This window comes from Ciconia boyciana, chromosome 5 (genome assembly GCF_034638445.1).
Source record: "Ciconia boyciana chromosome 5, ASM3463844v1, whole genome shotgun sequence".
NCBI lineage: Eukaryota > Metazoa > Chordata > Aves > Ciconiiformes > Ciconiidae > Ciconia > Ciconia boyciana.
Window position 1 is genome coordinate 49727287 of NC_132938.1, and position 13941 is coordinate 49741227.

Genomic DNA, 13941 nt, shown 5'->3' on the forward strand with positions numbered 1-13941 from the left:
TTTTTGTTGGGGTTTTTTCTTTTGTTTTGGTTTGGTTTTTTGTTTGTTTGATTGATTTTCTTTAATAGCTGAGGATGCTAATGATAAATACCTAATTGAAATCAGTGCATAGTGGAAAAAAAAAAATAAAGCTTCTTGCCTTACTAGATGATACTGAGACTGGCGTTTTGGAGCTCTTGGTATAACTCTCTTCGGTGTTATTTCTTACATATCCTTCTCCAACAGATAAGATATTAATGACCATGGACTAACAAACAGGTCTGCTACAGAGCCTTGACTTTTGGTTTTTTAATCACTGATCTCAGGAATTAACTGTCTTTTAAAAACATAATGAAAAGTATATTCCCTAGAATATATTTTAGGAGAAAAGAAAGCCCACAGAGGAATATAGTTTATTATGATAATTAATTGATGTCCATGCAAAAAATTAATCAAAAAGCATTTCTGCCACTGGGAGTATGTCTTTGACCAAGCACAGCATAACAGGGGGAAAAAAAAAATCTGACTCAATAGTCAATTTTTCTGAGAAACTGAAAACAAGATATGAAAATCTGACTATTGTCTTCCTTCAAAAATCCTCCAAGAATGCTAGGATCAGCCAGATGCATTGCTTTGCATGGCTAGTAATGGTAATGCAAGAAAATATGATGTGATTGGCTTTTTTCCCCCTGTACTTCCCCCTGCCTTTTAAAAGAAAAACAAAACAGAAAGGCGAAGGGAAAAAAAAGAAGTAATTTTGCCCACCATAGACTGCAGAAATGCAAAAAAAACCCCAGCTTTTGGACCTCAACATAAAAATCTGATCTCAGAATGCCACCAACGCGCAGCCTAAAAATCAAGGGACATGAACAAAGGCAGCCAGGGAAAGAGGTGGATCCCTGTAAGACACAGCTTCGGTATGCAGGCAGTAACTGAGGCCCTTTTCACTTCAAACACAACTTCTTCCTCCACTGGCTTTCTCTAGGAGCCATAATTTTTAACAGCTTTTCCTTTTGAGCTTCAGCAGGAGCACAGTTCAAGTTCATCACCTCACCTGAAACAAGATACCCCTCAGACTGGTTATAGGATTTACTTTACAGCGGGTTGCCAGTAGACCAGTAAGACTTTTTGAAACAAAAGGATGGACTATTTTTTTAAATGAAGTCTTTCATGTGGAAAGGCTCTTCATTTCTCAGAATAGCTTGAGTTTTCATCAAAAAACCGGAAACAGAAAATTGCCCAGCAGGTTTTGCTTGAAAGCTGTTCTTTATAAATATTTCACCAAGATTTTTTTTTCCAAAAGGAAAATTTTTCTGACTAGGTTAGGTGAAGTAATGACCAGATGACCAAATTATCCATAATATAAAAACTGTTCATTCATTTGTGGGGCATTATAAAGCTTCTGAAATGACCCTGAAATGTTCAGTGGTGCTTGTGGTGGCGTGCGCAGATGTTTTTGCCCTCTAGTCTTCTTGACCCGCAACCTTCTGCGCATGGAGTTTAAAGAGGCAGGTCTAACGTAGAGATGCTTGCCTTCCTGTATGCCTGTGCACTGGAAGATGTGCGCTGACAGGCCTGTCAGCAAGAGGAGGAGTAAGACAGACAACCATCTGTACAGACTGCAGTGTTGCTCGTTCAGCCTACGTAGTTTCTGTAAAGAGATCTGAAAGGGAAATGACAGTGGAGGGATAGAAGCGAAAAAGCAAAAGGAACAAGGAGAAAAGGAAGCTGAAGAGAAAGGCTATCGCTGCTGTGAAGGCAGATCCCTTAAGCACAGGAATATTTACACAAGCATTGTATCTGGACAGCAGCTAACTGCACACAGAAGAATCTAGCCACCTGGGTGACACCAAGGATTAGCCAAGGACTTCAGCTGTTGAAGCCACCAGATGTGCACTTCTGGGCTGTGCTAATTCTCTAGAGCAGGCAAGATATCTAATTGCTGTCTCAGTAAAGCCTTGTGTAAATTTACAGTGCCACAAACCCTCAGACTAATAATCACAGCTCCATGAGCAGCAGAAGTAACAAAGTCAGGCTGCCAAGACACCAGTTTCCTAGATCCCTGTTTCTTCCCACTGAAACGATGCACACACCATCCCATCTCATCCCCAGCAATGCTGCCAGACCCTCACATAAACTCTGCCACCAGCAGGCACCAAATGCTTCCAGGTCTTTTACAGCCATCTTCGACATTTTTCCTTCCTCCTCCCAGCCCCAGCATGCTCTACCCCTTCTCAGGTCCCTAAACTGGCAGGTGGGAAAGGGAAGCCTGTATCGATCAGGCAGCCAGCCAAGCAGAACAGATAAATCGCGAGCTCACGCCACAGCCTCTCAGACTAAATTTGGCTGAAATGCACTGTGAGATTTAAGAACACTGGGAGGGGAAAAAAAGGAGAGAAATTACAGAAAACGTAATCCTACAAACCTCACCTCTACAAGAAACAAGGTGAAGATAAGTATCAGCCAGATCATCTGACTAGTGGAAATACGCCTGGGCGACAGGAGGACTCTGTAAAGGAGCTCTTGCATCAAACTTCTTAGTCACCATCACAGGCTGGGTTTCTTCTCCCATTGTTGTCCCAGTTAAGTTTCAGTTCCAGCTTTGCCACTTGGTCACAGCATCACTGTTGCCATTTGCTTCAGAGCCTGGACTTTCCCTTTAAAACATGTCAGTTACTACACCCCCAAAAAGTAATGACATTTCAGAGGCTCTTTAATGAAAGGTTTAGCAGCTGAATTACGACAAAACCTAAACCCTTGTGACCATTAACATCTTAATGCTCTGCAAGTACCACAAAAGGAGCCCTAGAGTCCATGCTTGGCTAGTTAAAAGAAAAGCTGATGAAGAATAGGTTGTTTCAGGGCAGATACAGTCAGCAAACTTTCTTTAAACCGGTAAGGTTTCTAAGTAGATCAGGTACAAACAAATATTTTCTCCTGTGTCTAGGTTTGCTTTCACAGCGGCTAATCAACATCAGTCCCAGAGAGTAGGTTTACCCAACACCTCAGCCTGGTACTGTAGTGATAAACTCCTCATGAGATTATTTTGAAAAGCTGGACCTGATAGTGCTCCTGTAAGAGCTACAGACTCTGCTAAAACCAACTGCCTTTGATTTTCACACTTTGCACTCGTAGCTGCTTTAATTATAAACCTGAATTGTAATAAGGGCCTGACCTCCTGACTTAGCTATAACAGTTGAAAATATTTACCTTACATGGGCAAAAAACTTACAGGGCAGAAGGAAAAAAAAAAAAAAAGGAAGACACATACATAATATAGCTGTGACATAACCACAAGAGTGACAGCAGAAGTGAGCATTTAAACCCCATTGTTTTCATGTTAGATTCTTTCAAGATATCCCAGATTCTATCTCAGGAAAACTCTGAAGAAGCAAACTGGGACACATGATCAGATTGATTGTTTTCATTTTTGTTATAGGCGAATAGCCAAAAACATCTCAGGAGAAGGAGAATCATTTTAACTGTTAGTGACTTTTAACTCAGCAGAAAACAAAAGTCTCAGCTTCTGTTAAAAATGAAAGTGAACACACATCTCAAACCACGTAATCATACATGGTTTCATACTGTGGGATTTAGCAGTCTGCTGCATATCTTTTTAAGAAAAAAAAGCTGCTAAAAGAGAGCAGATGCAGCAGTCTGAAAGTCTCTTGGAATATTCAAGACATACAAATTGTCTCTTTGTCTCAGAAAGGATCTGGATTTGCTTTTCCTGTTGAAAGTCACCTACGGTAAAAAAAATGCAGAATCATGAGAAAGGTATTGTAAAATACATCAACCCTACTAGAGGAATAAGCATCAGTTTCTGATAATAACGCGTCTCTTCTTCCCTGCCTCTCTTTAGCTGAGAAATTTCTGTTCTGGCTGTTCCAAAATTGTGTCCTTACAGGAGGAGAAGCATGCTCCTGACAGGCTTGCTAACCAACACCAGAAGTAGAAGACAGGAGTAGAAAATAGAGTATGATTGCATATCTGTGTTCTACTCTGTACCTGTAAAACAAAACCAAAACTCAACAGAAGATTATATTGCTGGAGATTCCTTGTGCTTGAACTAAAGTTTTGTGTCCAAAGCATGGGGACTGTGTTTGACATTTTAAAGGTATTGCTCCTGCTGGCTGACTGTAGCATCTCTAAAAGTCTACCTCAAGTACAGTTATTTAGTTGCTATTTATTGTATTTAATGGTTTTGTTGCAGTCCACAATGCTTTCACCCTACAATCAGGAAGCCACAATATTGCAGCTAAGCTTACATAGCTGGTCATCTTCATTTCCTTCTTGAATTTGGAAAGTAGACAAAGCAGTAGAAATCAGTAAGAAACCCTCATCCCCACAGGTACCAGAGGAGGTCTTGGTGCACTAACTGCTACAGGCCAGAAATTACCCAAGACTCCTTGACGAGCAGAGGTTCAGCCACGTGAAAGTGATTCTAAGAGGTAAGAACCATCAAGTTCACGTGCTCAACGTTCCTTCATATGAACAAGCCTTTTGAGTCATCATCATCTCTTGTGTGGCAGATAAGTGTTCTCAAGTGCAGATGTGCCAAGGAACTTCTGACATCTGTCAGGTGGTACAGAATAAATTCACAGAAAAAACCACACGGGGGGGGGGGAAATCACTTGAGAGATATTCTACAAATAACAGAAAAAGCTCTTTCTTTAGTGTTTCAGAGCACAAAATCCAAGAGTAAGAACAACCACCTAAGCTACATGTGCATCAATACTTTGGTTTGGCACCATCACTTAGCTTTGGTGGATGGTACTCCATTCACGGGGCAAAAGCCAGGCCTGGTAAGAAACACTGCATTCAGCTCAATACTACCTACTTGCATTAAGCTTTTACCAGTTAGCAGCTGGTAAGCTGTTACTCAGTTTGTAACACATTAGATGTTGAATATTGGATATATTAGTAATAAAATCTTTCCAAACACATAAAACGAAATGTCTCCATTGCAATTGTAAGTACAGTAACATTTTACTATGTGCCAGGCATCACATAAATTTTCCTTAGGAACAGATAGCTTGCTATGCCATCTCTATGAGAGGAAAAACTTCCATTTGGTATCTTCCCAGTAACTTTGTCGTCTTCATAGACATGGGATGACAATAGCCAGGGATGACAGTAGCCAGGGGCACACCTAAAATCCTTGGATTTTAACACACACTGAACTGCTAAGCAAGATTTTAATTGGAAAGGTCACAGGAGACAGACTTCTGAGCGTATCTCCAGGTAAATGTCACCTTTTCAGCAATACTCTCATCAGAGGTTACATAAAAGGCAGACAGACACTTTCCAGCGATACACCCATCTACCTTGCAGCAGGCCCACCTGCCTTGTAAAGGTAAAACTTATATCCTCCACAGCTGTACAGCAGAAATGTGGTCTTGCAATCCATAGCTGTGGGAGGTAGGAGACCAGTCTGTACTCTCCACCCCTCTTTTTGTAGCCATGCACTGATCAGAGCTAGAAGCCAGAAGCTGATAAAAAGTGAGGTGCTTGTGAAATTTCACCAAACAAAAATGGGACATTCTGAAATTTGTTCTTATTTTGGTTGGCTGCTTTTTTAGTCTGAAAAAACCCCAAAGATGCTCAGCATCTTCAATTCAGTTTGAACAGCAAATTGAATTCAGTGTCTCACATCCCCGATTAGTATCCGAAATCTCGGTGCACTGTGATGCGCATGGATGGATGGGTGCTCTTTGCTCCCTCTCCTTTGCAGTAACAATCTTGATCAGGGACGCTTTCTCAGTGTCAAATCCAGTACATCTGCTGGAAAAGTTTTAGTTCTGATGAACTAGTATTTTCCAACAACAAACAAAATTTTGTCACTAAACTTACAAGCATTTCTAGCAACACAATAAAGAACAACTTGAAATCAGACCTCAGCCTTTCTACTCACATCCTTACTGTCTCCGTGTTTTCCATTAATGGATCATGCATCTTTTGTATTTCATTATTGAGATGAGGGAAAAATTCATTCTATTCCATATTGTCCCTTGTTATTTTCACTCCAAAGTCTTCAACAAGTTTGAATGTAAATCACTAGAGCTTCTAGCTCTTAGTACTACTCCCAGTTAAGCAAAAGAAGAATAAAAACCAGTCTCAGGACTTTGTGATAATTATTCCCTATAACCCCTGCCCATTCTTAGTCTCTCTCACAGAAGTAACCAAGTGATTTACTGTCCCTCTGGATGTACAAGGAAAAAAAAAGGAAATGCAACAAATATTTTTAGAATTTTACTAACTTTAACAAAAACCTGCAAATTAAAGGCTGGTCAGTTGTTTGGAGAGGATTCAGACACACATTTAAATGCCAACCGAGAATATTTAACAAACTATGTACAACTGTGTCAGGCATCAACTGCTGAATACTAATCAATGTAATCCAAATCTTCTGGGATTCCAAAACTTTTGTCAATTCTGCTCTCTTCAAATCCAAATTTACGTTTGGCCCAGGACTTTATTGAAAAGATGTTATCTGTAAACAGAATTAAAAACATTCAGTTTTTAAAGTTTAGGAAAGAATGAATTATAGCCTTGGCTACAACAAAATCCTTCCATTTGTACTCTCTCTCTATATGAAAAAGGTACATAGTGGGGAACATTGTTATTAAGAAGATTTAGACTAGAAAACGGGAGGCTTTTGCTAATGATATACTTTCACTCAGTACTAAGTAAAATATGTCTTCTTTTTTGGAGGTTACCTTTATCTTTTCTCATTCCCCTTCTATGAGAAGACTGAAAGCTACAATTACAGTGTAAGCCTGCTATAGAGTGATGAGGAAAGTGTGAATTTGCATAATAAGTATTTTATAGGTCCTTTTTCAACTAGACACCTACTGTGTGACTGTCTACAACTGTGAAAATCAGATTCAAAGTAACTACAAGGTCCTTTCTATTCCTGCATATGTTTGTTCAGATAATGTACATTTTGTTTGAAAATTAAAAAGACATTCAAGTAGCTTTATTTTAGGCAGCATTTGTCTTTTAGCATCACATTACTATTATTTTAGCATATACATTCTCTTCAATGAAACATGAGTTTTCACTGCAGTATTGATTGAAACTCACTACTTCATTGCTAACACCCATAAATTGCAGCATTCCTTAAGACAGGAAGTGTTCTCTGTGTCTGCACACCTTAGAAATATTTTATTTTCTTTAACCATCAGACGTTTGGTTTTAAAACTGTCTCTTCAAAAGAAATATACACTACAGCCTATAACCCGATTGTCTAATCAAACAGCAAAGTACTTTCTACAGGCTGCAGCATAGTTCCTTTAACTCTCTCAAGACCTTGAGAGCAACAGCCTGTCATGCACAGTAGAAAGCCCTGACAACAGTACTCCCAGAAGTTATTTTCAAATACATAACTTTATTTCCCCATACGCAGTGAACAACCCAGTGCAAAGGAAGATATAATAATAGTCAAGAGACTATGACAATGATATCCTGCACTTGGCATAATGGATGATATTGAGCAGTCCATCAGTAGTAGATGAATTCTAAACAAACAAATTTCAAATAATACTCTAAATAATTAAAAAAAGGACATACATATTGCTTGCTCTGCAAAATGGAAATATATAGCAATATAGCAAAGCTAAGCAACAACAGAAAATTAAGTTAAACTTCCATACAAGCGTTATCACAGCAACCTTCCTCAAAACTGTGCAGCATTTTTCCTGCATGTCAAAACTGATGAATTAGTTTTAGATAGCATCCATCATGTGCTAGCAGCAATAATGTTCCACAAAGCATTCTAGTCTTTAGAAACAGATGAAAATTCAGAAAAGAATAATTAAACTTTCTGAATACCTGGATACCACCATTTCCAGTCTCCTCCTATTAATGTTTTCCTCATCTCAAGAGATTTTAACTCAACCAAGAAAATAAGCCGCAGGTTTTAACATGGTGGGCAAGATAGCACCAGAACAACAAATATGTTATGTGATGTGAAGTACATTCAGTAACTAAACTGAGAAAATGGGGGTTTTTTGAATCATGATAATTTATAAGCAAAATATATTTCTGCATGTTTTTATAAGTGAAGGCTATCCTACATCAAGTCCTAATCAAATTTAAAATTCTTAACAATGAGTAGGTCTTTTACTGAAATTGCTCTAGTCTGAAGCTGTGTTAACCAATATAAATGCATACACACCCGTCCATCTATTGGCTGCCTCCTTGGCTATTTTGTTTGTTTGGCCTGAAATAGAGAAGAAAACAAACAAACAAGTATACATCAGAGTAAAATCATACAATAGTTTCAAGGCACAGAGATTAAATTTTTATTGATGTCATTTTTAGGGAACCACACAATATAAGGAAGTTATTCTACTGCTTCCAAACCCGTCTGTTTTACACTTTTAAGGTTCCAGCAAGCGCAAAGCTAAATTAAAGAAAAACAGGAGTAAAGAAACATAAAAGATACCATATGAACAACTGAGTTTTTGAAGTGTATCTTAAAATAAAATAATCCTAGTTTGGTTTGCCTGGGGGCTTAATTGTCTGTACCAAGATTACAACTAGATACACGACCTGAAGATACTAGAGGCAAACAAGATGGAAAATATTTTATAATCCTCTCTATACATAAGTAATCCATCACATAGGTATGCGTGACTCTATACAGATAAGGAAAAAGACAAGGGTAGCAGTCTATCACATTAATCCAAAAGTTTATCATATAGCTCTGGAAGGTCTCCCGGGCTTTGAGAACCCACTCAATGAAATTAAGACAAAATAATGCTCCTGGTTATTAAACTTGGCTTCCCTCCCTTACTACTGCTCCAGATCTAAATACATAATAGTAAATTACCATTACTACAAATAGCTTTTATATAGTTTCCATAAGGCAAACAGTACCAAGAAAAATTCCTCCTAGATCACCTTGCTCCCATTAAAATAAGTACTGAATCAAATCAAGCAGGTTGGTTTGTAACATGGGAATTTATCAGAATCATTATGGTTCTCACGCCTACACATAACTTAGTTATTCCCAGTCAGTCTTGTTAATACTTGCATGATAATACTCATTTGAATGGTCCGCATGAAATTTGTCTCCGGGGTACTGAGAAGTGAATATATGATCAGGTATCCATTGTTATAAAGATTATACTTCAGGCAAAATTAAATTATGTTGAAAAATCATCTGCTAGTACACAGGAAGCTAAGCACTCATTATTCTACCCTTAATACTTCAGTAAGTGATCTGAAAAATGTTTTAATCAGAGTAAAACACTGTTTCAAAAACACTGCCGTTTCTAGAAGTGGCCTACAATTAGAAAGCTTGGGCAGAGCAACGCAAGCAACTTGGCAAGCAAAAAAGAAAGATGGGCAAAAAAAAAAAAAAAAAGGGAGTGGGCGAGAAGTCGGCGTTTTTGCTTGTTTGCATGCACCAGAAATTCAAGTTATTCCTAGCTTGAGAGAGATATTCCTTATTTCCTTTGCTGACTGCTTGTTGCCACCCCCACTTGTTCAGTTCCATGACTGGCAGCGCTGACAACATACTGGCAGCCAATGGCATTTTGAACAATACTTTACATAACACTACATAAAGCAAGTCTGCAGAGTAAGGGCTTTCACTGGTCAAGATTTTAAATGTGTTAGCTATGATACTTCACTCAGCATTTTTCTGAAACTCTAGAGTAAAACTGGAAAGCTGTATTTGACTCCAAGTAATGAAGTTTGAAATAAAGGAGCGGGGAAAGTAGGATAGTATTAAACTCCATGGATCCAGAGCTGCAAGGTGACAGCATCCTGATGGTGGGTGAGCCAGCCTAGTCCACAGCACCTGCTAGGTCTCAGCAGAAACCTCTGCTTTGGTGGAAGCAGCTAACCATCCGAGTCCTGTGCTTCTGCATCACACAACAGCTCTAGGTTCCTGCAGCTTTCAGCATGCAGCCCTGTGCTTAAAACACAGTGACCGTATAGTACAGTGCATTAAAAAAAAAAAATAGTGGCAGCATGGTGCATTGTCACCCTTCAAACATTGCTTATGCATGTTAAAATACACACATGCGATCATGTGTTTTTAAAATGTGACTTCTTACCTGTGTCAAAGAAAAGGCTGAGGTGACCAACAGATACAGGTTGGGCAACAGGGTGGTTAGAATGGCGGTGGCTGCCTATAACCGAGCTGTGGCTAGGAATGAAATCATGGTAGTAAGAACAGGAAGCCGTAACGGGGAAATCCCACAATGGGCAGCACCTTCAATGACTTAAATAGCAGAGAAATAACAAAAAAGAATCCAACAAAAGAAACTCCTGAGAGTAAAAGTCATACAAATAAAATTATGAAATATTTTAACCATGTCATTCTTTCCATGCACCACCTGGGACTGATCACAAACTAGCAGCAAAGTGTCATGGTAGAAGCGTGGAAGGATCACAAGTGGAGACAGAACTTCAGGATGGGGAAGGTGACATTCAAACAACCTGGCTGAATATCAAAGAAGAGGCTGCCTCAGTCCTTCAGAGGCTGGGAACACACATCTCCTGCATTACTCTGCTGCCAGGGGGCTCAGGGTTGGGGAAACAAGAGCCACTTGTAAAGCCTCAGGCACGTGACATCTTCAGGAAATGCATTCACAAGAGGCTGGGGCAAGTGTTTGCTGCTTGCGATTTCCCATTTACACTGGCTGGCCCACACGCCCACGTACATGATAGCACCATAGGGATGCAGGTATGGATTTACTCTGCCATGTTGAAAGTTGCTTAGACCATCAGGCACATTCTATCAACAACAACGCCAGCTAGCTTGGACAGTTGCAAGGCACCTGCATGTTCCTCATGTCCAGCCTGAGCAAGCTCATGCAAACAAGACAGCTTGCACTGTCTCTTGTCATCAAGTGAGACTGTCACTGCCACTGCTGTAGGATGGCACTGCAGTCTGCTTAACCACTAATTCCTTCACTTAAATTTTCCCCCTCACATTTCTTTTTTTAATTTGGGGTGAGGGAAACACACCTCACCCATTCTCCATAAACTACTATGTGATCACTTCAGCTGTTGCCTCATGGCTATGGGCTGAGCATTTAGCTATCTGAAGGCAAGATTAAAGTCCCTTGGGATCAGGTTCAACCTTGCCTACAATTCCACTGCAGGATCTTGTCTGCCTGCTGTATCCAACACCATGCCTGAAAGAGGAAGGAGAAACAGGTATTGGCAGTTATGGACCTGCATTACCTGAAGACACCAGCTATATCTGCATCATTGCCAACATATTCCAGAGGCCCCCGACTCCATCACAAGAACTGAGAGAAATGAAGGAATCTGCACCTTGACTACTTTCTGGAAACCTTTTATAGTTGCTTGTTAGAACTTTCATTTGTTAAGTCATCTGTATGTGAACATGCATGGAGGGTGAGGGAAAGAAGGAGGAGTAAAACAGGCATCCCCCAGACACACTTACTGTATGTACTGATGTAACTCAAAGTCATGCTACTTCTGATTGCCTATTCTCTACTTCCACAGGATCATGCAGCCATTGGCTTCCTAGTTTTTAGATTGCACTGAAAAAGGAAGTTTAAGACCTAAAGAAGACAATAGCATGGGAACGTAAAAATGTATACATCAAAGAAGAATCAGGACGCAAACTCTGAACTGTAAAAAGGAGAAACTCAGACAGCGCTGAGGGCAACTGGCTAGCTGCCAAAACCACCACAACCATTGGGTCCCAAGCTCGGCTGGAGTCCTGCTGATCCTCCTGCTGACCACAGCTGCTCTATCAGAACTTGATTTTTGGCACCTACTAAATAGTGCTCCAGTACAGAAGCTGTGCAAGACAATGAAAAGGCCAAATATGCAGAAGAGGTGAGCAATACAGGAGGCAACATATGTTCCAGATGCTTCCAGATGTTCTCATTACCACTATTAGGCCCTTGTTATGCTCCACTTTATATCTATACATCTGCACATAGGCTGACAATATATGCAATTGCTGTCTGGAAGCAACAGAATAATCCATTTGTTCTGGACATTACATATTTATTTCACCAATTTGTGTGACAATGCATCAACAGACTTTCTTGCTCCCATGCCTGCAGGATACAAGTCATTCACTTGGCTGAGACACACACATGTATCCTCCGCTGACCAGGCACACTTGGCATCTTCTAAGCAGGAAAACGGAAGCTTGCATTTTCTCTCCTGAACTGAACAAAAGTAACCACTGTGTGTACAGCAATGCAGGACCCAGGAGCAGCATGGCTCGCAAAATCAGTCTGTTATGTTAGCAAAACACACCTGGAAATATGCCCTAAACAGTGAAAGGCTAAGGGTCAAAGAGTTAGTTTTGACCAGTTCTCATGGAAGTCTCTTCTTCCCTCAACCCCAGGTATCTCTGGAGAACTGCAAGGAACTCAAAAAGCCCAGATTCTGAGAACTGAACCACTGTCCTAAGCATCTGTGATTGTCCTTATCACAGGGACAGTCTCCTGTATCCCCTTAGAGGAAAGCAAAGGTAGGGAAAGGAAGGCCCAGCAGCAATGAATGTCTAAAAAGAAAGTGAGGGAGGGTTGGAAACATGCTTTTTAACACAGGAGAGTGACATTCTACCAGTGACCCGCAGGGATTCAGGAGCAGACCAGGAGACAGAGCTGACAAAAGGGCATGTGGACAGCTGTAAGAGGTCCAGTAAGAAGCCTTCTAAAGCAAATGGACAGCATCTGGTCAGGAGTGAAGGCCAGCAGCACAAAAACATTAACACAGCAATGTTTGTGAACAAATCTGAACTGGCAATATATGTTGGCCCAAATCTTAGCACGGCCAGGCCACATTGTTTCTGATCTGACTCAGGAAGCCCTATAGTCATTCTCAGGATACTGCAGAACTACAGCCTCCTCTTTCCTCCTTCCCCCAGATTCGCTCACTTTTTTCCTGGAAAGGGTGATGGTGGAAATTAAAGGTCCTATTTGAATTCCAAAATGGAATGGCCAAGAACTCTTGAAGCCTCAAATATTTCCACAGGAGGGGAAGACCACTACATGCCTCATCAACACAATATATATGCTCCAGGAGACTAAGTTAGTATTTCTATCAGATTTCGGACACTTCCATGGGTGAAAAACAATTGCGATAGCAACAACCACCACCATCTCCTCACAAACATTTTTCCAAACCTACTTTCAGGTTCTTTAAAAAGAGCTTAAGTCCTGCCCATATCATTAAAGCAATACTAGAGAAGCAGTCACTGAATTGTATTCAAAATCAGACTGAAAAGGTAACATATTCCAGCTCCAACAGCTATACTAAAAACATCTCAACAGCCAGAACCAGCTCACAACCACCTATAGACTTGGAAATGAAGAGAGCGCTGTAGCTTTCTTTCCTCTCCTAGCTTCTACTCTAGCATTTGCAGGATAGCTTTAAGGATTATTGTAAGTAATGTTTTTATGTGTAAAGAAAATTTTCAGGTCCAGGAACCTCTATTTCTACAGAGTAACAAAAGCTAGTTATATTTATAAAACTAGCACAGTTTGGTGCCAGTTTTGACCTACCACAAATAATGCCACAAGAAAATTGTATGGATTTCCTCATTTAAGACGCATGACTGCAGAGGGAATGTCTAGCACCTTTTCAAGGAGACAGTCACCCATCAACCTGTGGGACTGATAGCAGATACATGCAAAATACAACTGCAGTCTTCAGCATGTGTGTGAGGGAGTAATTTTACAGTGTGAATCGCAATTCTTCTCCATGAAATGCACAGAACAGCTGCAACTGTTCTCACGGGCCAGTGAGGATTATTAGCCCAAAGATTCCCAATCTCTCTCATGAAACTGGTCAGGGTAAATTAATTGCATTAGGTGGATTTGAATTCCACTAATAATTCTGCATCCACTTAGACTGAATTTAAATATGAAAAATGGCAACTACTGTAAGAACAGTATGTGAACTTGAATCTCCAATGACTCCGATTATCCATTCTCCTGCTCACAGGCT

General features: G+C 40.2%; 1 protein-coding gene across 7 annotated transcripts in view; it reads right to left on the bottom strand.

Annotated features, from left to right (window-relative positions):
- Window positions 1-6204: 6204 nt before the first annotated feature.
- MND1 (meiotic nuclear divisions 1) overlaps window positions 6205-13941 on the bottom strand; it is a 43671-nt gene continuing 35934 nt past the window's right edge. For 3 of the 7 annotated variants that reach the window (XM_072863084.1, XM_072863085.1, XM_072863087.1), the window contains 2 exons: window positions 8159-8203; window positions 6205-6472 (listed from right to left, as the gene is read on the bottom strand). In XM_072863084.1, the coding sequence (XP_072719185.1) occupies window positions 6366-6472; window positions 8159-8203 (152 nt within the window). In that variant the 3' untranslated portion in view covers window positions 6205-6365. The remainder of the gene's footprint in view (window positions 6473-8158; window positions 8204-13941) is intronic. The other 4 variants (XM_072863080.1, XM_072863083.1, XM_072863082.1 and 1 more) reach the window with 3 other exon arrangements.